The sequence below is a fragment of the Juglans microcarpa x Juglans regia genome, chromosome 2D (assembly GCF_004785595.1).
Source record: "Juglans microcarpa x Juglans regia isolate MS1-56 chromosome 2D, Jm3101_v1.0, whole genome shotgun sequence".
In the NCBI taxonomy this organism is placed as follows: domain Eukaryota; kingdom Viridiplantae; phylum Streptophyta; class Magnoliopsida; order Fagales; family Juglandaceae; genus Juglans; species Juglans microcarpa x Juglans regia.
Window position 1 is genome coordinate 19,848,065 of NC_054596.1, and position 22,442 is coordinate 19,870,506.

At 35.8% G+C, this 22,442-nt stretch overlaps 3 protein-coding genes across 4 annotated transcripts in view; all 3 read left to right on the forward strand.

The window, feature by feature from the left end:
• The first annotated feature begins 401 nt into the window (after window positions 1–401).
• Window positions 402–22,350, forward strand: LOC121248747. 2 transcript variants are annotated; one of them, XM_041147303.1, is made up of 3 exons: window positions 402–910; window positions 21,737–21,780; window positions 22,187–22,202. In XM_041147303.1, the coding sequence occupies exon 1, from the start codon at window positions 637–639 to the stop codon at window positions 907–909; it is 273 nt and encodes a 90-aa protein (XP_041003237.1). In that variant the 5' UTR covers window positions 402–636; the 3' UTR covers window position 910; window positions 21,737–21,780; window positions 22,187–22,202. The 2 variants fall into 2 exon arrangements, with proteins under 2 accessions (XP_041003237.1, XP_041003236.1); XM_041147302.1 differs by having other exon boundaries at window positions 21,737–22,350.
• Window positions 6,440–22,442, forward strand: part of LOC121248750 — a 29,954-nt gene continuing 13,951 nt past the window's right edge. The window contains exon 1 of the mRNA XM_041147307.1: window positions 6,440–6,948. Coding sequence (XP_041003241.1) covers window positions 6,661–6,930 — 270 coding nt within the window. The 5' untranslated portion in view covers window positions 6,440–6,660 and the 3' untranslated portion in view covers window positions 6,931–6,948. The remainder of the gene's footprint in view (window positions 6,949–22,442) is intronic.
• On the forward strand, window positions 21,179–21,744 carry LOC121248749. The gene has a single exon (XM_041147306.1). It carries the CDS (start codon window positions 21,466–21,468, stop codon window positions 21,733–21,735), a length of 270 nt encoding a protein of 89 aa, XP_041003240.1. The 5' UTR covers window positions 21,179–21,465; the 3' UTR covers window positions 21,736–21,744.

The window sequence follows — 22,442 nt, forward strand, 5'->3', positions numbered from 1 at the left end:
ATAAGAATAGACCACAAATAATGTGTATTCAAATATGGAGATAAAAATAAATACAATGTGATTCAAAGTTAAAGTTTTGATTGTTTACTGAATTTATCCACAAATCATTCAAATTTTAAAGATTCTTTCATTTTAAAGATACCGATAGCAGTGCTCTAAGCAGTTTTATTGTTAAGTGTAATTCTCTGATCGGCTTCAACCTTGAATAAAACCAAAGTGGCTGTTCTTTATTCCTATCCAAACCTCTCGGCATGATTTGGATTTTTTATAAACTGGAAACAGCGTGCGGGTTATTAACTTTAGTGGACAAAAGACTGAAACAGACAGAAATTACGGATTTGTCGTATCAGGGATGGGAAGAAACCAAAATCATTGGCTGATCCGGACCCAGACCCCAAAACCACCAGCAAATTACTGGTCTTGTTGACGGTTTTTCCAAAACTTCAGCTCCTTTTCAGGTATCTGCCTTTCCATCCCTCTCTCCCTATATATAAAAGAGCCCCTCCATTTGATTTTCTATATCAAGCACATATCCTTCTCGGATCAATTGTATTCTCTAGTACCCAAAGTTTGCAATTCCTTTTTCTCTAATTTCAAGAGCAAATCAGTCTAATTGTGAAGAGTTACACGAAGAAGATGAGTTCAACAAGCAGAGCTATTGTAGCAGCCAGCGTAGGAGTCGTGGAGGCCATGAAAGACCAGATGGGCATCTGCAGATGGAATTATATTATAAGATCTGCACAGCAAAATACAAAGAACCATCTCCGGTCGTTATCTCAGGCAAAGAACCTCTCCTCTTCAACTTCTGCAGTGGTTTCAAGCAAAGTAAGAGATCATCAGGAGAAAATGAAGAAGTCAGAAGAGTCTTTGAGGACAGTCATGTACTTGAGCTGTTGGGGTCCCAATTGAGGCTTTGAGGTCTGCTGAAGAAAGCGAGCCACTGAGTAGTTCTCGGAGAACGTCATTGCCTGAAGGGAAATGTCAGTCCGAGCTTGTCATAGAGGAAATTTTAGACTTAAACATGGCATTCGGTTTATGCAAAATTATTAATGGTAAGGAAAAGTCTTTTGCGAGTTCGAGCACAAAATCCGTATGATTACATGTAAGGCATTCGTTCAAAGCGATGTAAATTGAGATATAATTGATTTTCGTGAGAGACCACTCTTTTTTTTATTTCTTTTTTCAATAAAAAAAAATCATGTGGTGTCGTTATGCGATTTGATGCACCAAAACTACTTTACCTGAAGGCTCTTAATGTAAATTGTGAACTGTTGTACGTAATTAGGACTGAACAAAAAAGCCGGCCAATTTTCACTTCCGGTTTCTCGACCCGACCCGAAATTACCCGAACTGTTTAGCTTTCGAATCGGAACCGGAATTTACCCGACCCGTTTAAAAGCACCCGGTTATTAGCCGATACCCGAATTAACACTGATGAAAAGCACTGCGCCACTCATCACCCCAATATCTTCTTCTTCTATTCTTCAGATCATTTCACACGGATAAAGCCGATTCTAAATTAGGATGAAGGTGGTAGTTAGGGCTGCAACCCGACCAAACCACACAGTATCTGGGCCCGACCCGAACCGACCCGCAGTGCATGCCAATTTGGTCCGACTCGACCCGCTGAAAGTCGGGTCTGATGAGCACCTCCCTTCTTCATCTTCTTCCCTTTTTTCTTTTTTTTTTTTTTTAATGTTCTTATTTTTCAAAGATGGCAGTGTATCATCAGACATAAAATTTACAGGCTCTAGATTTCTTCTTTTCAACGAGAGTTCGGAATTTATGCGGATGCGAACAAGGCCTGCAACCTGTGCCTCTGTCTGATCAAGCAAACTCGATACACCAAGAATGGTTCTTGAAGATGTACTGCAGGATAAACTCTCAGGGTCCTCGGATTCCAAGTCAAGAAAACGTGCAGAGGAGCTACTGCAGGAGCTAGAGCAATACCAATCTCAGCTATCTTCTTCGAGCCTGTCATCAATATTAAGTATAGAAGATGATTTCAAAGATGGGGTTGAACAGTTGATGAACCAACGGGCACCAATCAGATCAAGGAGACTTCCCATCTTTGAAGAGATCTCTCCATTTAGGAATCAGTTAGCTTGTTGATTCTTTTTTTTTTCTTTTTAGTTTTTCCCCTCTTCGTTTGTGAGAATTTGTGTGCGAGCGTCAGGATGGTGGATAGATTCACTTGGATCAGGAGATGTGAGCCTTTGAAAGTAGCTGTATATTTTTCTTCACCTATCAAGAAATAAAAATCAACGACGAGCTGGTTCTCGGGCAAGACTTCCTGTCGCAGATCGCTGAAGAAGATGCAGATATGCAGAGAAGACGGGTTAAAACCGACTTTTGACGGGTTCGACCTGCAAATACATTTGACCCGCATTTTATCGGTCGGATCGGGTCGGATTATTCGGACGGGACGGGTTCACGGGTTTTCTGCCCAGGCCTAGTGGTAGTCATAATGCTTCTCCATCCATGGCTTCTGAAGAGAAACGACTAACCCATCGAGTTCGATGTGGAGAGCATGGCTTCTGAAGAGAAACGACTAAAATCGATGACTTGCACGATTGCATCTTTGCTGAAGAAGGAATGCGAATGTTGGCTTCTGGGAGATTCTAGAAACAGAAAACTTGACTCTCTCAACTTTTTGAAAGGGAAAATGCGTAAGATGGGGATTTGCTTCAAGAACAAGGGCAATTTTGTGAGTCTGAGTCTGAGTCTGAGATATTTCCCCCTTTCTTGGACCGGGCTTGTGTCTGTAAGACCATTGAGCCCAAGGACATAGCATACTCATCCTTATAGGATTTTACTATCATCTAACCATGTTTGATTTTTACTTTTTATTTTCTTTTGAGAATTCAATCTCTAGGTTTGACCCAAATCAAGCCTTTCAGAAGTAATTATGCCAAATAAGATTTAAAAAAAAAAATTCGGGTTGGTATACATGTTTCTTCCGGTATACTTTTCGAGTCGGGTAACAATCGGTTAAGCGGCCAAATGGAATAACACATTTTCAAGTCGGGTCGGAATTTGGTACTTTCAGGGTCGGAGAACGCTTGATTTCCAAGAACCTTATAACTCACTGTCACCAAGGGTTGTTTTGGACTTTCTATATGCAATTTGGACATGCAGCTGTAATGTGTCCGACACCCTTACATTTATGACATATAATATCCCAATGTTTCTTTTCATGGATACGCATATAGTTTTTCTCATCATTTATGTCCCTTAATTTTGCTTATATATAATAGAGCTTGCATTGGTCTTTTCATTGATACCCATGCATTTAGTTTTAGGTCTACGATCACATGACTTACAAAAATAATGTCAATCCGCTCAAAAATTGTTGAAGTAGACCCAAAACCATGCCTAGAGAATGATAGGATTTTTACCCTAATTATCATTTAAATATTCAGTTCATTTATTAAATAAAATGCCACATATATATAAAGAAAATTTTAAAAAAGGGTAAAAAACTAATTAATACTGAGATCAGCTTGTTAATAAATTTAGAATTTTCAAATAATAAAACCACTTTGAGTGCTTAGCCATCGCTTATAATCAATTGTAAAAGATGGGGGTTGCGCTAAATAAGGACTCGTTTGGTTACAAAAATGAGATAAAATAAAAATTTAAAGTTGAATAAAATATTATTTTTTAATATTATTTTTTATTTTTATTTTGAGATTTGAAAAAGTTGAATTGTTTGTTATATTTTATATGTAAGTTTGAGAAAGTTATAATGATTATATGAGATGAGATGAATGAGTTAGTTTGATCTGTATAACCAAACCAATCCTTAATTTCATAGAATCTTTGTAGACTCAGGTAACATATATATTATCATTTTCGCAAGCAACCCTGAGATCTCTGAACGCACCAAGCTCAAATCTATGGGGACAAACTCAGTCATCACTCTAATAGAATTTCAGCAACCATGATGACATCCTCATGAACAATCTTCAAATCACAGAAAGATCAACAAAACGCAATACTAGTCGTTAGGGGTGCTCTACCCGGATGGTGTGGGGCAGGGGCACCCCCTCCCCTTCCCGCACCATGGTAGGGGTGCTGTTTCAACCCTGCCCCCACCTCCGGGGGCCCCCGCCCTGGAACCCGAGGGTGGGGTTGAAACCCCACCCTGCCTCACCCTCGGCTTAACCCAATGATACATTAGATCTAAAAAAAAAATTGGATCTAAAATTTAATTTTAGACTCAAATTATAATATAATATAAATTATAAATTGAAATTTATACATTTAAAAAAATATAAATTCATTAGAATTGTATTTTAGATTATCTTGACCTCCTAGACTAAACATTATATAAAAAGTCAAGATAATAAAATAGCCATACTTAACCAATATAAAATTGGTCTAAGATGCCATATGCCTTCCGTTGGGGTCCCCCCAAAAAAAAAAAATACTGATTGTGGTGGTTTAATAATGAGAAAAAAACCAAGGCTTTAAGGCTCAATATGTGTCAATAAGCTAGCTAGCGTTTCTTTTCAAAAGGTATTATGATTTCTTTTATGACTTTTTCAAAACCTGAAAATCGTGCATGACCATATGTTGGTGTCTTTCATTCACATCGTAGAGTGACATTCTAACCCCCTAGCTACGGTTGTTAGAAATAAGGCCGAAATGGTGAAAAGAAATTAAGTTTTTAATAATTTTGAATTCAAAACCATATATATTGAAAGGGGTAAATATGTTGCTGACACATGGCATCCTAGCCCATCTCAAAGGAGGGTGATTATAAAAAAGGAAGAGAGAGAAAAGAGGAGACAAAAGTTTAGAAAGAAAAAAGGAAGTAAGGAAAAAAGAGAAAGAATGGGTCAGGTACACAAAGTAAGCAGAGAAGTAACATAAAGCAATTACTGACAGGAGCTCAATAAACGGGGGTTCTGAGGTTAGACATCAGGGGGGACGGCTTCCAAACTTCTGGGCGATTAGAGATTGAGCTTCTTCAATTTTTAGACAATAGTGAACTATAAGAAATCATGAAAAATTATAAAATACTTATATTTATAGTGAATTTGCATCCAAAATGATCCAAGGACGTAAATCCTGTGCCGAACCACATAAATATATATATTTGTTGTATTTATCTTATTTTTATTGCAATGAACATACGTACAGATATTGTACTGCAGTTCCGAATTACCATCGTAGACTTCAAACGAAACTGCTTCAATTTCCAGACGAAAGACTCCAACTTTATTATTTGTATAGTGAACTACGAGAGATCATGAAAAATTATAAAATACTCATATTTATAGTGAATTTGCACCCAAAACGACCCGTGGACGTAAATCCTGTGCCGAACCACATAAATATATATATTTGTTGTATTTATCTTCTTTTTATTGCAATGAACATACGGACGGATATCGTATTGCCGCTCCGGATTACCATCGTAGACTTCAAACGAAACTGATCAAGATCCAAACCTATCACCGTGTGCCAAAAATGACTATTTTTCCCTCTTCAATCTGTCGTTACAAAAAAGCCTTTAGTATATATGTTTGATTGTTTTTAGAGAAAGAAAAGATGACAAAACAATGTAGGTTGAAAAATGAGTCTGTATCATTAGGCAATATCTAAGCAGGCTCGGGAGTGAGGCGTGATAAGGACCCTGCTCGAGGTGGCAATTCACCAACAATTTATTTTGAGTGAGTAAGAGACCAGGAGAAATGAAGAGGTCAGAAGAGTCTTTGAGGACAGTCATGTACTTGAGCTGTTAGGGTCAATGTTTTGAATACCGTACCAGACGCCGTACCGGTCAAGGCACTGGAACGAAATATTTCGGTACCGGTACCGTTTCGAGATAGCGTTTCGGGATAACGTTTCGGGATAGTCGATATATGAATAAATTATATATATAAATATATATAAAAATTATATTCTAAAATAATAGTCTATATATAAATAAATTATATATAAATACATATATATAAAAATTATAAATTGTCTAATCTGAATTGGGGGTAAAAAAATAAGCTTGTAGTTTGAAAAAACGAAAAAAAAAAAAAACACAGGCCGAAATATAGGCCGGTACAGGTTGAAATTCAGGCCAGTACGACCGGTACCGGCCGGTATGGCCAGTATTTTGGCCGGTACGGAACATATATAGTACCTGTACCGGCCGGATGGCCGAAACGAAAAATTTCAACCGTACCGACCGGTACAGTACGAAATTTAAAACACTGGTTGGGGTCCCAACTTGGTGAAAACGAGTGGCTTTTGTTTATTCCAATCCAAATCTCCTGACTGCTCAAAAGAAAAAAGTGGTCCAAGACTCCAAATACCTGGCATGGATTGGCTTGTATATTGGAAAACAGCGTGCGCGTTAGTAACTCAAGTGGTCAGCATTATTTTATCTGAAAGTGACTGAAATGTAAACCATTGGCCCCCCGTACCCGAAAACCACCAGCAAATGGTTTAGTTTTGGTGGGTATTCCCAAACTTCAGCTCCTTCCCTAGTATTCGACTGTCCATCACTCTCTCCCTCTATATAAAATGAGGCTCCTCCATCTGGTTTGCTACATCAAGCACGTATCCTTCTTGGTTCAGTTTTATTTGCTACCCGAAGTTTGCATTTCCTTTCTCTCCAATTTCAAGGGCAAAGAACAGTCTTTCGAAGAGTAGAAGATGAGTTCGACAAGCAGAGCAATTGTAGCAGCCAGCGTAGGAGTTGTGGAGGCCATGAAAGACCAGATGGGTATCTGCAGATGGAATTATATTATAAGATCCGCTCAACAAAATACAAAGAACCATCTCCGGTCCATGTCTCAGGCCAAGAGCCTCTCCTCCTCAACTTCTGCAGTGGTTTCAAGCAAAGTAAGAGACCAGGACAAAATGAAGAGGTCAGAAGAGTCTTTGAGGACAGTCATGTACTTGAGCTGTTGGGGTCCCAATTGAGGGTCTGGTCAACTGAAGGCCATTCATAAGTCGGCAAGGCGATGGGAAATGTCAGGCTGAGATGGTCATAGTAGAATTAATTGTAGACTGAATATAGTATTTGATTGATGAAAAATTATGGTAAATTGTGAACTTTAATTGGTAGATTCTCTATTAATACGAGCCGTGTTGAAATTGTTTGTATTCTTCAATCATCCTAGCTACCTTTCATGGATGATCGTATTGCATGCACCTAGCAGCGTTAAAGAAATTGTACCAAATTTACAAGATACAGTGCAAAACTAATTTATTAACTTCGTCTTGTTTGCGTATGCTTTCGGAATAGGCCTCTTCAAGCGATTGTGTTGCCAAATTCTTGCATCGCCAATTGTAAACACCCAAAGGACCAAAAGAGCTACCTAATCAAGCAATCGCCATATGTTCACCTGACAATCTGAAATTAGTATTTTTTTTTTTTTTTGAACTCAGATATTAATTTTGCAAAAATTAAAAATTTAGACTTCAATTTATAAAAATATATAATAAAAGTATTGATAGCGCTATTAATCCAAAAAATAAATATTAAGGGCCTATTTGCATATATACTTAGAATCTATATATATCTATAAATAGTAGTCAAATTGTTTGAATTAAAATGTTTTATTAAATTTTAAGAAATGAGAGAAAAAGTTAAATAAAAATATTATAATATTAAAAAATTATTTGAATGTAATTTTTTAATATTAAATTTTTTTTTAAATTTTGAAAAATTAGTATTTTTATTTTATGTTTTGTTTAAGAGTTTGAAAATTTTGTAATGATTAAGTAATGATTAAATAAAAAAGTTAAAAATTAAAAATTAAAAATTAAAAATATTTTATATTTAATTGATGTTTAGAAAAAAAAAATTATCTAAGAATAATTTAAAACAGTTGCTACCAAACCGCGGACCTTAAGATCACCAATCAGCTTGCACATCAACATCAATGAGTAGAAAGCCTATGTTTTTGACTTTTGCTTTGCTGAACTTAATTTTAAAACCGCAGTATTAATGGACTACCTAATACATTGACTCATCTTGTGGTCTTTTGGATCATCAAACTGGTTGATTAATGGCATTCTGAGGTGAGATAGTAATTATGTGAATATTAGTAAAATTGTTTAAATTTAGATATTTTATTGAATTTTAGAAAAGAAAAGAGAACAAGTTAAATAAAAAATATTATAAAGTTAAAATATTATTTGAGTATTATTTTTATTTTGAAATCTAAAAGAGTTGTATTATTTTTTATATTTTATTTAGAAGTTTGTAAAAATTATAATATAATTAGCTAATAATTAGATAAAAAAGTTAAAAATTTAAAATTGAAAAATATTTTATATTTGAATTATGTTTAAAAGTAAATTACAAAAAAAAAATTAAATGAAATGAAATATTGAAAAAAAATACCGTGTGCATGTTACTTCACTTGCAAGGTGAAGTACTAGTACTGCTTTGTCACGATCAAACCTGCAAGCAATATCAACTTTTTTTCCCGTAAAATCAAATTATTAATGGGGAAAAAGTGATCATATAAGGGCAGAAATATCACTTGCCGGCAGGTTTGGAGGGTGAGATGAGAATTTTATATTTTATTTGAAAGTTTAAAATATTATGTTTTAATATTATTATTTTTTTAAGATTTGAAAAAGTTGAATTGAGATTTGAAAAAATTAAATTGTTTATTATATTTTGTATGAGAATTTGAAAAATATGTAATAATGAGATGATATGAAATGAAAATTTTGTATTTTGTCTTATGTCCCAAACCAACTAGGCTATTAGCATAGTAGTCCGTTTCTGCCAAACAAGTGGGCAAATCTCTCAAACCACTGTCCGACCACCATAATACAAACCTCAAATAAATATTTAAACCCTAAACCAACTATCTAATGTTCATAGAACTAAAAATAAACATAGAAATCCAAAGATAAATCCATAAATCTAAATAAGATCTAGATTAAAAATAAAAAAGATAAGTCTTAGATCGAAAATAATTTTGCTCTTGGGTCTGCCCACCGTCACAACGCATGAGTCGTGGGTTTGTGCACAGCCACAGCATGACTTGGCCATAAGTATGCACTGTGCTGTGGAACGTGGTGAAGGAGAGAATGAGAAGAAAAAAACTGGAGAACAAGAGAAGATAGGGAGGAGAAAAAGAAGACGACGAAAAAGAGCATAAGGGGAAGAAGATGAGGAGGAGGAGGAGGAGGAGGAAGTGGAGGTGGAGGAGGATGAGGAAGAGAAGAAGAAGCAAAAAAGAAAGAAAAGAAGAGACATCATGCAGCTGTAATGAGGAAAGAAGACTAGGAGAGGAGAAAAAATATATGATTTAACTTTAGAGAAATGATAGTTGCAGTCGTGAGTATGTAAGTACTGCACAATCTTTTTGAAAAAAGTGAATAAATACAGGACTTACATGAAAAAGAAATTTGTTTTTTAATAGTGAATCTCACTTTTTTTCAAAATAACTGCATGATGCTCACGCACTTCACGACTGTACGTAGTATTACTCTTAACTTTATATACCTCAACGGGTAGGTGGGTACCTTGCTAACAACCTGCCTACTTGTGTATATAAATTTAAGCTACCCACCTGCACTCACGCCTGGGGCGGCTAGATCGTTGGGCAATGGGCAGGGCAGATGCAGGCGACATGCCCCCACCCCTATTTTCTAGAGATCATCTGTGTCCAACTAATTCATGTACCCAACTCTACCACCTCTCTATATTAGCAAAGATTTTATTCCATCAAACATATCTTAAGGAAAATGATTATCCTATAACTCTCTTACAACTGGATCTATATTAAGTGAATGATAATTTTGTAAATTTTAAATTCATTTTTAACGAAGTTGCATGCTTGCATTGGTTAATTGTAAAATGGGTTATAAAATAGCTGTAAAGAAATTATAGCTATATCATTACTCTATCCTTAAATCCTTAAAGTGCAGTTTTATATTCATTTAAGAGTTTCCATTTACTTGAATTAGTCTATTATTTTGCTTGGCTTATGTAATTCAGGAGATAAAAAACTAAAGGGTTCTGCAGAATAGATAGTAGAAGATGAGCACTTCAGCAAGTATAGATTGTGCTGTGGCAAGGTCTATTGCATGGAGTCGTGGAGTCTCTAAAAATAGTCAAGTAATTGAGTTGCTGTGGTCCTAACTGAGCTGAATTACATGATATTGTATTATATATGGACCTAAGCTGCTGTTTGTTCAGAAATAGATCATAAATGTATAGGCTGAAATCTTTGTCATCTTTTCAGAACAAAAGGAGTTTATTATGTATCTAATATATATAAGAAATAATAAAAAATAAAAAATTTTAAGAGTTAGGTTACATTTGGTTACGCAATTCAAATGAGATTAGATTAGATTAGATATTTTGAATAGTAATGAAATTTTTGAGTTAAGACGTGATGAGATGATTTGTAAAAAAATCTGTTTGGATAGTAAGATGAGTTGAGATGATTTGTAAAAAAATGTGTTTGGATAGTGAGATGTGATGATTTTAACTTTTTAGAGATTTGATAAATTGGGGGATCCCACCACTTATTGAAAAGTATTTTTAATTATTAGGTGGAAAATATTATGAATAAATTAAAAATAAGTATTATCTATTATTAATTTAAAAATCCATAAAGATTTTTACTTTCCCAAAATATATTTTTTATAGTTGGCCATAATTATTTCAATATTCCCAAATATGAACATATTTCTTTGTTAAACGAAATTATTCTAATTATGACCTATTTATTATAATACTATATTTTACGAAATTCAAAATATGTTTTCCTAATTATATATTACAATAAAATAAAAAAATTCTAATAGATAATTATATACATTTATGGTCTTCCAACATCTCCGCTGTTGGTGCTTGCCGACGACCACCAATTGCGTCTGTATGTGCCGCAACCTCGATGGGGCAAAATCAACACAACGGATGAATGACGGTCCCAATTTATTGCAAATTGGGTGGGGATGATGTTGGTTTCACCCGTTACTGGGATACAATGGGTAAAGGGTGTGAACAGAAAGGAGTAAAATTTTGAAATGGGATGGGAAAGGAAAGGAGGATTGCAAATTACAGATGGGTCAGTGTTTTTTACTGTTCACTATCAGAGAGTAATTGCAATTGTTAAAAAGCTTTTGAGATGAGATACAAACTTGAAGATTACTGTTTGGGTACCCAGACGAGACGAGTCGTACAACTCGGTTGAGATAGTTTGTATCTCATCTAGATATTCAAACCAGTTACATTGTTTTCTTTCTTATTCTGACTATTTCCGTCTAATCATACTAGCACAAAATCATCCTAGTAATTTAGCATCCACAAATTGTTTAGTGATTAATCTCCCACCTCCCCCATGGATGAGAATTGGAATACTATGAGGGAATTGGGAATTTACTCCAATCTTGTAGTTTAAATAAATTGTAGATTTAGTTTTGTATCAGGATGCTTGATCAGTATATCATGTTTAAGAACTCCACAATTATATTGAATTTGTATCTAGCCTTTTTTTGTACAGCATTTCCTTCAATAACACAGTATCCCAAACTTAGTATCCCGATTTGGGAAGGTAAGAACGTCATGACCTAAGGGGCTGTTTGGATTGAGATAGCCTCTCAACTCATCTCATCATATATAATCTAATCATTATAACTTTCTCAAACTCGCACACCAAATACAATAAACAATTCAAATTTTTCAAATATCAAAACAAAAAAATATTAAAAAATAATATTCTGACAATATATTATTTAACTTTCTATTTTTATCTCATCTCATCTCATATTAACTCACTATCCAAACCTTTCTAAAGGCATTCTATATATGTGAGGCATGTAAAACATAGTGCAGATCATTTGATAAACTAGACATAAATGACATTGAGTGATTGTATCACCGTTCCTTTCTCCAATGAAAACGCTCTATACCTAAGGTCCAAAATCTTACCTTCTTCGGCCAGAGGGTTGTTGAAGCTTCGGTTCCACCCACCCTCCTCTGTTCTATATGGTCTCAAAGCTATTCTACCATGTTTTTTTTTTTCCTTTGTTTTCTAACTGTAGCATAAAGAAGTGTCAATTTACTGCTTTCCGGTCACCCATGACCGCCAAGCTCTGCACCAGAAGACTCCCTAGTTGCCAATCCTTCGGACGACAGAAGTAGATCGTCAAAAAGAGTGTCACATGCATCTCACTCGCAGCCCAAACCGCGCGTGGATCTCACACGCCGCCACACCAGGGAGAGTCTGTCACCGCCACTTGAAACATTTTGGGGTCAGTGACCTCGAATCTCTTAGATCCAACCAACCTCCACTTTCCTAGTGTGGCACATGAAGAGTCCTGGCAATTGCCCATCGGCGATTCGATACTTCTTCTACTTGCTATCTTCCTATCTTATCGCTCCTCCTAACCAAGGATCTTGGGAAAAAGATAGTGAAAGTCTCATTCTGCCAACCCAGATAAGCGACATGCAGCACAGATCTATTCACTGCGACTTCAGTCACAGTGTTATAGTCTATTTATCGGACTGTATCAAAACCACTACAAGCAGTTCCTCTTGTGGAAAATGCGTGAGAGTCAAGTCATTGGCTCCAGATCCCTCTTTTTTTACTTTTTTTTTTTTTTTTTTGTATTAACCGGTTTGGGATGAATATCGGGCCTTCCCACCCTGTTATCTCTTGTATCATATAATTGTGTTTTGTATTTATAATATTGCTTGCTTAGGAGGAGGGGAAAAAAATAAACAAACTAGGCTGAAATGAAGGGGTATTTAGGTCTAAAGTGCTGAGAAGCTCCTCATCATCAATGAGAAGACCGAAACACATTTGTGAAATAAAGTGCGAATGAAGCATCAAATGCAATCTTCAATGGTATAGACCCCAAAGGGTATGTATCTGAAACAGTAACAAGAAACTATAATTCTGTAACAAGAGTATGGTATAGCCTTACTGTCAAGTGTATGTTCTCCGCAAAGGGAACTAGCTTTTCTCTACGCAGGGGGCATACCTGCCTAGCGTTGTGTTTTTTAATACAAGAGCCATCCCTCATCTAAGCGCTTAGAACTGTACCCATCATTTTGAGTTCCGTTCCATTCCAACCGGAATGTTGGGAATTTTCTGTTCTGATGCAGTATCCAATTAATACGGTATACTTCTTAATTCTGTTTTGTTTCAAATTTCAGTCCCTTTCGCCAATTTCAGACTATTTTAATGACAATTTTATAATTTTCTTGAGTTTAAATGTAATTTGTGTAAATTTTAAATTTAAATGGCATTCATATAATTTTAAAATCTAAAAGAGATTTATATAATTTAAATTTTTTGTAACTTTAAATATGTCCCTTCATTCTTTTTTTATCTCATTATTTTTAATAACTTATTGGCTATTTTTATTTTCTTTATTTATTTTTTTATTTTTTTATTTTTTTTTTGGTGTCTCAACTCAATTTTGTGACTTTTTAAATATTGTCTTTTGACACAAATATCTCTACCATTTTGTTAATGTTTTCGACATATATTCATTTTAGAAATCTTTAATTATTCCATGTATATACATATATATATAAACACACACAAATATATCTATATATATAATATACACTTACACAAGCATGCATGCATTTTTTTTTTTATTAATTAGCAGTTTATATATATATATATATATATAGCAATCCCAAAACGGTATACTGGAACACACCGATATCGAAATATTTCATTCTGTTATTTAAACCAGAATGATCATTAGAACAGAATTTAAAACATTGACATAATCAACATCTTCAACGTCGGGCAGGTATATAATAAAGATTGACCGTTTGAGAAACTTTTCAGTTTGAGTAATGATATCCACACAATACGTTTCATAACATATTTCACAATACATACTTTAAATGAAGGTATTTTTGTAAAGTAATGTTACTTTTATAAATTATTTTACAAAAGTACCCCTCGTTTTAAAATGTTGTGAAAAATAATGTGTATTTATCATTTTTTTCAGTTTTCCTTATCTTTCATGCCTTTGATCTGACATGAAAAGAATTCGAAATACGTATATATGGTACTAAATAAATTACCTTCGCTAGCCAACCCTAATGCCTTGGTACTCTATCCTACCATTTATAAGAGGGGTAGTTGTCACCAAAAGCAGATGAAAGCAGTGAGTTAAGCAATCATCTAATGTCACATCAAGTGATGATGAGAGGATGATGAATAAATTTGTTAAAAGAAAAATTCTAAATACAGTCCCCCCCCCAACCCAGACCCCTCGCACAAACAAATCATTTCATTAAAGTGAAATAGTTCGTTTCATTAAAAACACATAAAGCCCAACCCTTGCTCCTCTGTATTACTTTCATGTGATGAAACAATTCATTTCATTAAGATGAAACTTGGCTACTAGTGAATTGGGAGAGGAAAACGGTGTGTAGAGGAGATGATTTCTTCTTTGTGGTGGAGGAGCTCAAACCCTAGCAGAGGGATTGGGAGAGAAATGGTGGAAGAGCCTTAAGCCGTGCGTAGAGGAAAGGAATTGTTCTTTGTGGTGGAGGTGCTCAAACCCTAACAGAGGTATTGCAAGAGAAATGGTGGAGGAGCCGTGAGCCCTACTATCCCCTGCATCTTGCCCTAGCTGATCCGCACAATGACGAAAATGCCCTTGACTTCAATTTTACTGCCATGAAATTTACCCGACAACTTGCGCTCCTCCACCTTCCTTTTATCTGCCTTTTCTCAGTGCATTTCTATCCACCGGTGTTGACCTACACATCTCTTCCACCATCGTCGACCTATGCAACTCCTTCACCACCGTCAGCCTATGCAGCTTCACCACTATCAACGTGTCCAAAAGCAAAGATTTGCTACAAACCAAAACCCACCCAGCCTGCACCACCCACCACGACGCCACCACCAACTAGGTACACCCATATAAGTATATTAAATATATATAAGTATAATATATCGTAGTATATAAGTAGATACAGTTGTATATCTAACTATAATATAAGTGAACAAATATATATAAGTGAACAAATGTATATAACTATATAAGTATATTATATATATAGTAGTAATATAGAAGTATATATAACTATATATGTAAGAATAACTATATTTAAGTAAATAAATGATATATCTTCTTATTAGTCTATATAAGTAGTATAAGTATTAGTATAAATATAAGTATATAATAATTAAGTATAAGTATTATATAAGTAGTGTTAAGTATATATATTATATTATATAACAAATATAATAATAACTTGCAGAATATATTTTCCTTGTTGGAACGATATTCGTAAGCGTTCGAACAAATAAAATGAATGCGTTCAAATGTCATTACTAGCTGTTCGAATGGGGAAAAAAAAAAAATATATATATATATATATATATATATATATATATATATATTAGGCATTGTGTCTAGACCCAGTGTTGTTAGAACGCAAAACCCTTTCTCCCAATCTGCCGCTCCAGTGCCACGAGCTTTCAAATGCCACCGTTGAAGCCACCGTCCACCACCACTCTCCAACCCGCAATAGGTATGTCCTCTCCCAACTGTTTTTATCGATTAGTTTCTCCTAAAACATGTTTTAAATAGGTTAAAAATGTAAAAAAAAAAAAAAAAAAAAAAAAAAAAAAAAAAAAAAAAAAAAAAAAAAACCCACTTCTATCCCCTAGTTGGCTGGAAATGGGGGACGAGATGACTCTATGGTCATCCCGGCCTCTCATTATTGTTGTGGGAGGAAAAAAGACAGTTCTAAACTGATTGTTTACGGTTTTGGCAATGGTTTAGTAGACTCAGCCATTGCCGATTTTGAACCAGAAATTGCCGTTTGAACGGGTCATATACATTTGAACGGCATAAAATTGGTTATCGTTCGAACCATAATTAGATGGCTCGAACGGAAATCTATGAGCGTTCGAATGTATATTTATTACCGATCAAACGCATTACAACATCATTGGAACGTGTTGTTAAGCATTCGAACGGTATATTTTTATTTTAATTTTTTTTAGATAAAATTACCTTGCTCGAATTATAATTATGATATTTTGTAATCATTATCCTTAATCTTATATCATCAATTTAGCATCATTCCAATAGCTTCTCGGGGAAAGAAGCGAGTTGCGTCAGGGTAATCATCTAGCAAAAAAAATCTAAGAGATGACTATTTTGCTGGAGAGGCAGGTGAAGATAGATGATTTAGGGATCTTCTGTAAGAGAGACATTCTCTTGCATCTATCTTTCTCGATAGTAGTTGGACACCAATCATCGATCAGAAGGACAAAAGCACAAACAAGATAGTTTCATACATCAATATTGTATCTGAGTTCTATAAAAAACTTGGTTGTGCCAGCCAGAAGGATGAGGCATACACTTTCTCCGTCCGAGGCGTCTCAATAAGATTTTCAGTTGATGCAGTTGCTAATTTTTTAAGTATCCATCGACTAGCCACTGCATATCCTAATGTGGTGCCTAGATATCAGTATACACCTGCAGGCGATGGGGAGACTGTAGAGGAAGAGGATACTATGATGCCTGATGAGATTGATGGCCTCGCTATGATGTTCCTTCCTACAATGGGTGCAAAAGCATCAAACAAGTGGACTTATCTAGTTTTTTCAAGATCATGAACATTATAATAGCCAACAACATCGATCTTCAACTGCACAAGACTAAGGTGAGCATGGACTGGGTACAATTTATGTTACGGTTCGCTCATGGGGTGCCTATCGACTTAACGAGATATATATTCGTTAGGATTCAATCAGAGGCCACCTATATTACAACAGGTAGAGTTTTATTATATTCAGTATACTTAGTTACTTCTTTTGATATATATAATACTTGTACTTATCAAAAAAAATTTATGACAGATATATTGCCGTTTGGAGTTATGCTCACACGATTCTTGAAGCAAAAGGAGTCAAGCCATATGAGTTTGAGCATGTTCAAGAGCCAATTGAACCGATCAACTCGACGACCTTGTCTCTTAGCACCTGACACTCCAGAGGTGGTCGACACTCATGGAGGTGCACAGGGTTTATTTGGTGAGGCATCTACACAGGGTGCATCACACAATGCTACTCGTGAGGAGAGGAGATTGCAGATATCGAGCGCGCAAAGATGCACGCACAGACATCAGAGATCATTGATGCAGTCTGGGTCACCCTCGCAGAGACTGAGTCGAAGCTCATGTCTCGAGTGACTAATATTGAGGCACGCATTGCTAGAGTCGACGTTGTGCTACCTGATCTAGCCCAGTAGTATTGTATATCTTTTATTTGTATTAAATGTGCTTTTTTGTACTGGTCATTCTGATAGCCTCTCAATGCCGCTGATGTACAATGCCTAAAGTGGAAACAATGCATCACATTCTCTGCGAGGGACCGAGTGCTCAAGAGGTATGGAGGTACTTTGCAAATCTGTGTCAAATAAGGCTATCGCAGATCATAAACCAGAAAGGTATGATGTCCTTTTGGTGGCAATGAGCTACAACTCAATATCAAGCAGGGTGATACATGGAGCTTTGCCAATTATTATTTTTTAGGCTTTATGGAAGGCTCGATGTGTGGTTAAAATGGACGACACTTCATTTAAGGTAGAGGATACGATTCGAACTATAAAATTTCTACTCAAAGATGCTTCTTCTAATTTGAAGAAATTCCAGCAAATGAGAAAGGATGGTGATGGAGAGTTTAAGGATACCAATTGCCCCTATTCATAAGAAAGAAGTGGTTTTTATCAAATGGGTGATGCCGGAAAGGGGAAACATGAAGCTTAATGTTGATGGTGGAGCTTGTAACAATCCGGGAGACGCAAGGGTAGAGGTATCATTCGAGACTCCAACGGCAAGAGTATAGCAGGTTTTGCGCATCACTACGGAGTTGCGTCTAATACGATTGCCAAATGTCGAGCTTTATTAGATGGTCTTCGGCTATGTAAACAGTTGAGGCTTCAGGATGTTCTAGTAGAATCAGATTTATTGGTAGTCATGAATTGGCTCGCTTCTGGAATTTGTCGACTTTGGCTTCTTTGGGATTTTTGGGAGGAGATAAAGGTACTTGCAAATGAGCTTAATGCACGATTTAGGCACATTTTTCAGCAAGCAAATACGGTGGCAGATTTCTAAGCGAAGGAAGGGACGCATGGTGTTAACTCTGATTTTGTTGGCTCAGATTTTGAACAAATACGTGAGGTTCGTTCTAATAAATTCGGGATAGGGGCCTGTCTTGGACTGGGGGCCAAGACTTTTTTTTTTTTTTTTTTTTAAGTATGGACAATCATGACTATTTTTTTTTTGTACAATTAATTTAAATATTCAAATAGTCATACATTGTATTCCCGCCATACATTATATTTTTGGGATGCAATTAATGTATAATTTTTAATTTTAGTGTTTGCTAGCTTGTTTATTGTTAAATTTTTTTTTTCATTTTACTTACCGTTCTCAATAATATAAAAAAATGACACTATAAATAATATTTGTTTAACATAAAATAAATTACTAAAATAATTTTACATTAATTACATAAAATTAATTTATGAATTTGTAAATATTTTATGTTCCGTTCGAACAAGGTTTAAAAAAATTTCCGCCAATTTTAACTTAATTTCCCACCAAATGTTTCGTTTGAATGCATAAATTTTGTGTTCAAACGAGCTTGCAACCTTCCCCATATTTTTCCCACCAAATATTTCCCGTTTGAACGAACATATTTTTGTTCGACCGGATTTGAACTTTCTCTACCAAAGTAAATTATTTTCCCACCCAAATTACCATTCGAACAAATTATAAACCATTCGAACAAACATTAATTCCAGGTTCGAACATATTTTTGACCATTCAAACAGTTTTGACATTTTGAGACGACCTAATTTGTCACAGAAGATCTGGTCTAATGGATTTTTAGTCATTCGAATGTTTTTATAAAGTCATCCATTTTTTGAGACAAAATCTAGTTTCCAATAATTACTTTTAGGTTTCTTTCATCCCTAAATAATTTTGTCCCTAAAACTAAAATTTCTTGTAGTGATTGTCGTTCAAGCAAGAGTGCTAAAGATAAAATGGGAAAACTACTAAAACAGAAGGGAAAAATTAGAAAAAAAAAAAAAAAGACAAAAATCACTGTTTCGTTTTCCTAACATAGAATATATATATATATAATTTTTTGTAATTATTTACACATTCTTATTTTAAAGCATAAATGTTTTTGTAAAATAATTTATATAAATAATATCGTTTTATTAAAATACTCTTAATTTAAAATATAATTACATAAAAAGTTATAACAAAAAAGACAAGTGGAATACTACTCTTTTTGTTTATTACAATCCAACTCTCCTAGCATGAATTAGTTTTGAGAAATTCTATTCCTAGTACGACTTTTTTATCACACACCACATGACTTCTGATGTGGCAAAACCAGTCTAAGAGAAGTCCGGTCCATTTGTGAATCTCATTCCAGTAAATCGCTCGCAGCCCTAGCATCACTCTCCCCCTCTCCCACCTCCCATCGCCTCTGAGCAATAAGAAATCCTCTTCCCCTCCCGTCGATCCCCTCTCCCATGTGAACATAATCAGAAGCTACCATTGGTCGCCTATTCCCCGTGCGCATAATCCCCCCCCCTCCCATCGGTCCCAGTGAATCGCTCGTAGCCCTAGCATCCACAGACCCTCAAAGTATTACATTGGTTGTTTTACAGTGCATGTGTGGATGGGAAAAAAAAGAGAGATGAATTTTGGGTGTCTCGCTTCTCTGTGTTGGGTGGGTGTAGTGAGCTTTTTTTTTTTATATATAATACAAACTGCATTCATTAATAACAAATATTACAACTTTGACCTGAAACATTTATTACAAGCCAGCTACAACATTAATGACTCCCCAGTACACAATTGTGACAAACATGGTCTAGTCCATACTGCAAACCTCTCTCAAACCACCTAAAAGAGAGCACAACTCTGTCCAAGACAGAGTTAACAAACCTCATACTTTGTCTAAGATGGAGTAGAGGACACACTCTATAGACAAAAGTCCAAGGGACGATGTGTTTTTTTGTTTTTATTTTTCTAAAATAAAAGACGTAACAGAAATTAAAGATACATGGGAAAAAATGAATTACATCTTTGAAAGATATAAATCCACATTTTCAACCTTGGAAGAAAAAATTACAAACAAAGTGACTGTGATGGCTCGTGAGAACCACGCGCCACCCTAGGAGTATGGCAGTCAGTTAGGTCTGGAGTAACCAGTGGCCCTGGATCCAGAAAAGTTGCGCGTGGCTGCAGAAGAGTACCCTTAGCAGTGGCGCGTGGATTTCACGTGCCCACTTTGGACTACGCATATGGGTCATGCACAGTTCCGTTCGGCAAAAAACTCTGTCCGTCTGAAGAATCGGTGACTTGGGAAACCTGCGGGAGGGCACGTGGTGGTTGTCGAATGCTAGAGAGCAGCAGATAGGCTTTTCTCCATACTTAGCCCTAAAAAAATAACTAAAAAAGAAAATGAAAGAAGAAAACTAGAGAAGAGAATGAGTAGGGATGAAGGAGAGAGGAGGGAGGGAGGAGCCGAAACTCCTTCCCCATCTATGCAGGTTTTGATTTGGTGGTGATTTCTAGAGAGAATGAGGGAGTATCTCTCTCTAAACTAGGGCCGGCTTGGTGCAGTGAGCTTTCGAGAAAATGCAACATCAACCCCCCACAGGCAGACAAAACTTATTGTTGGCTTCATTGTGTTTAAATGCACGTATTGTGTTCAAGCAAAAATGTTGTTGGCTTATCTGATATTGTATCCAACGAATGTCCAGTAGCTAGCTAGGAAAACAACCCCCCGACATGAGGACAAAATCCAGAGAGCAGCTTGAATATGGAGCGAAGACAATGAAGAAATGTAAAACCATGGATTAGCTTGAATATAGAGAGAGGACAATAAATACATGAAAACATTGAAAACTGTAAAAAAAAAAAAAAAAAATACCCTTACTGCTTGAATATGGAGTGAGAGAAATTTGAAATCAGGATCTGATTTGGGGAATGTAGGGTAAGGTAAAACGCACGTGTTTAAAAAAAATGACACATTACAGGGCGGTGTGTGGTGAATGAGACTTGAGGGTAGATGAATAGCATGACTCATTAGTTTTATATTGCAAACCAGCGTGCGCGTCACTAACTCAAGTGGATGTACGGGACCATTTTATCCTAAAGCGACAGAAATTAAGGATTTGTCGTATCATGGGGAAAAAAAAACCATTGGCTCCCAGACCCCAAAACCTTAAACACCAGTGGTATTGCTGATCGATGGATTTGCCCCAACTTCGGCGGGCCTTTCCAAGTATCCGACTTTCCATCACTCTCCCTCTATAAAAGAAGCTCCTCCATATGTTTGCCATATCAATTACTTAATCCTTAATCCTTCGATCAGTTTTGATTAGTTGCTACACAGAATTAGCCATTCGTTTTTCTCTAATTTCAAGAGCAAATCAGAGTCTTGTGAAGAGTAGAAGATGAGTTCAACAAACAGAGCAATTGTAGCAGCCAGCGTAGGAGTTGTGGAGGCCATGAAAGACCAGATGGGTCTATGCAGGTGGAATTATATTATAAGATCCGCTCAGCAAAGTACAAAGAACCATCTCCGCTCCTTAACTCAGGCAAAGAACCTCTCCTCTTCGACTTCTGCAGTGGTTTCAAGCAAAGTAAGAGATCAGGAGAAAATGAAGAAGTCGGAAGAGTCTTTGAGGACAGTCATGTACTTGAGCTGTTGGAGTCCCAATTGAGGCTTTGATCAGTGAGTTCTCTGAGAACGTCATTGCGGGAAGGAAGTCGGCCTAAGCATACAAACGGTACACTTTGTACATGGCACGGCAGTGAGAATGTCAGACCGCGTTGGTCATGACTCAATTATATTTGTTAATGTAAATTAAGCGGTTCTTATATTCTTATGACAGAATTTAACTCAATTTTTTGTGTTTAATTCTTATGACAGAACAAAAAATCGCTTTACACTATTTTCATTAAATGTTGGTGAGATTTTCGATCGATCCAGACTATCAAACAGTTGTGCTCCTTCAAGTTTTATCTGAAGTTCGCGATCGATAACCTCTTGAGATTGATAGATTCAAATGAAAAAAAAAAAAAAAACGCAGTCAGAATTTGCGTGTTTGATAGATTGAAATTAAAACAAAAGCAAAAATGTGTAAATTAGATTTCGCTAGATCACCCTCGCAGGACAGGCGAGCGAGCTAACATCCACCTACATGTGAATTGGGCCTTTTTCATGAAGATGCTTGTCGTCTTTGATGTTTCTTGCTGGAAATTTATAAGCTGACCATCAGTTTTCTAGCTAACAAGATGATCATCATGATCTGCTGATTAAACGCATTGGTTTATTTAAAACAAGTTTAACATAACCATGATTATTGATTTTTCCACCCAAAAGCAGTGTACCATCACTGGTGATCTTTTGGATCAAGATTTACTTAAA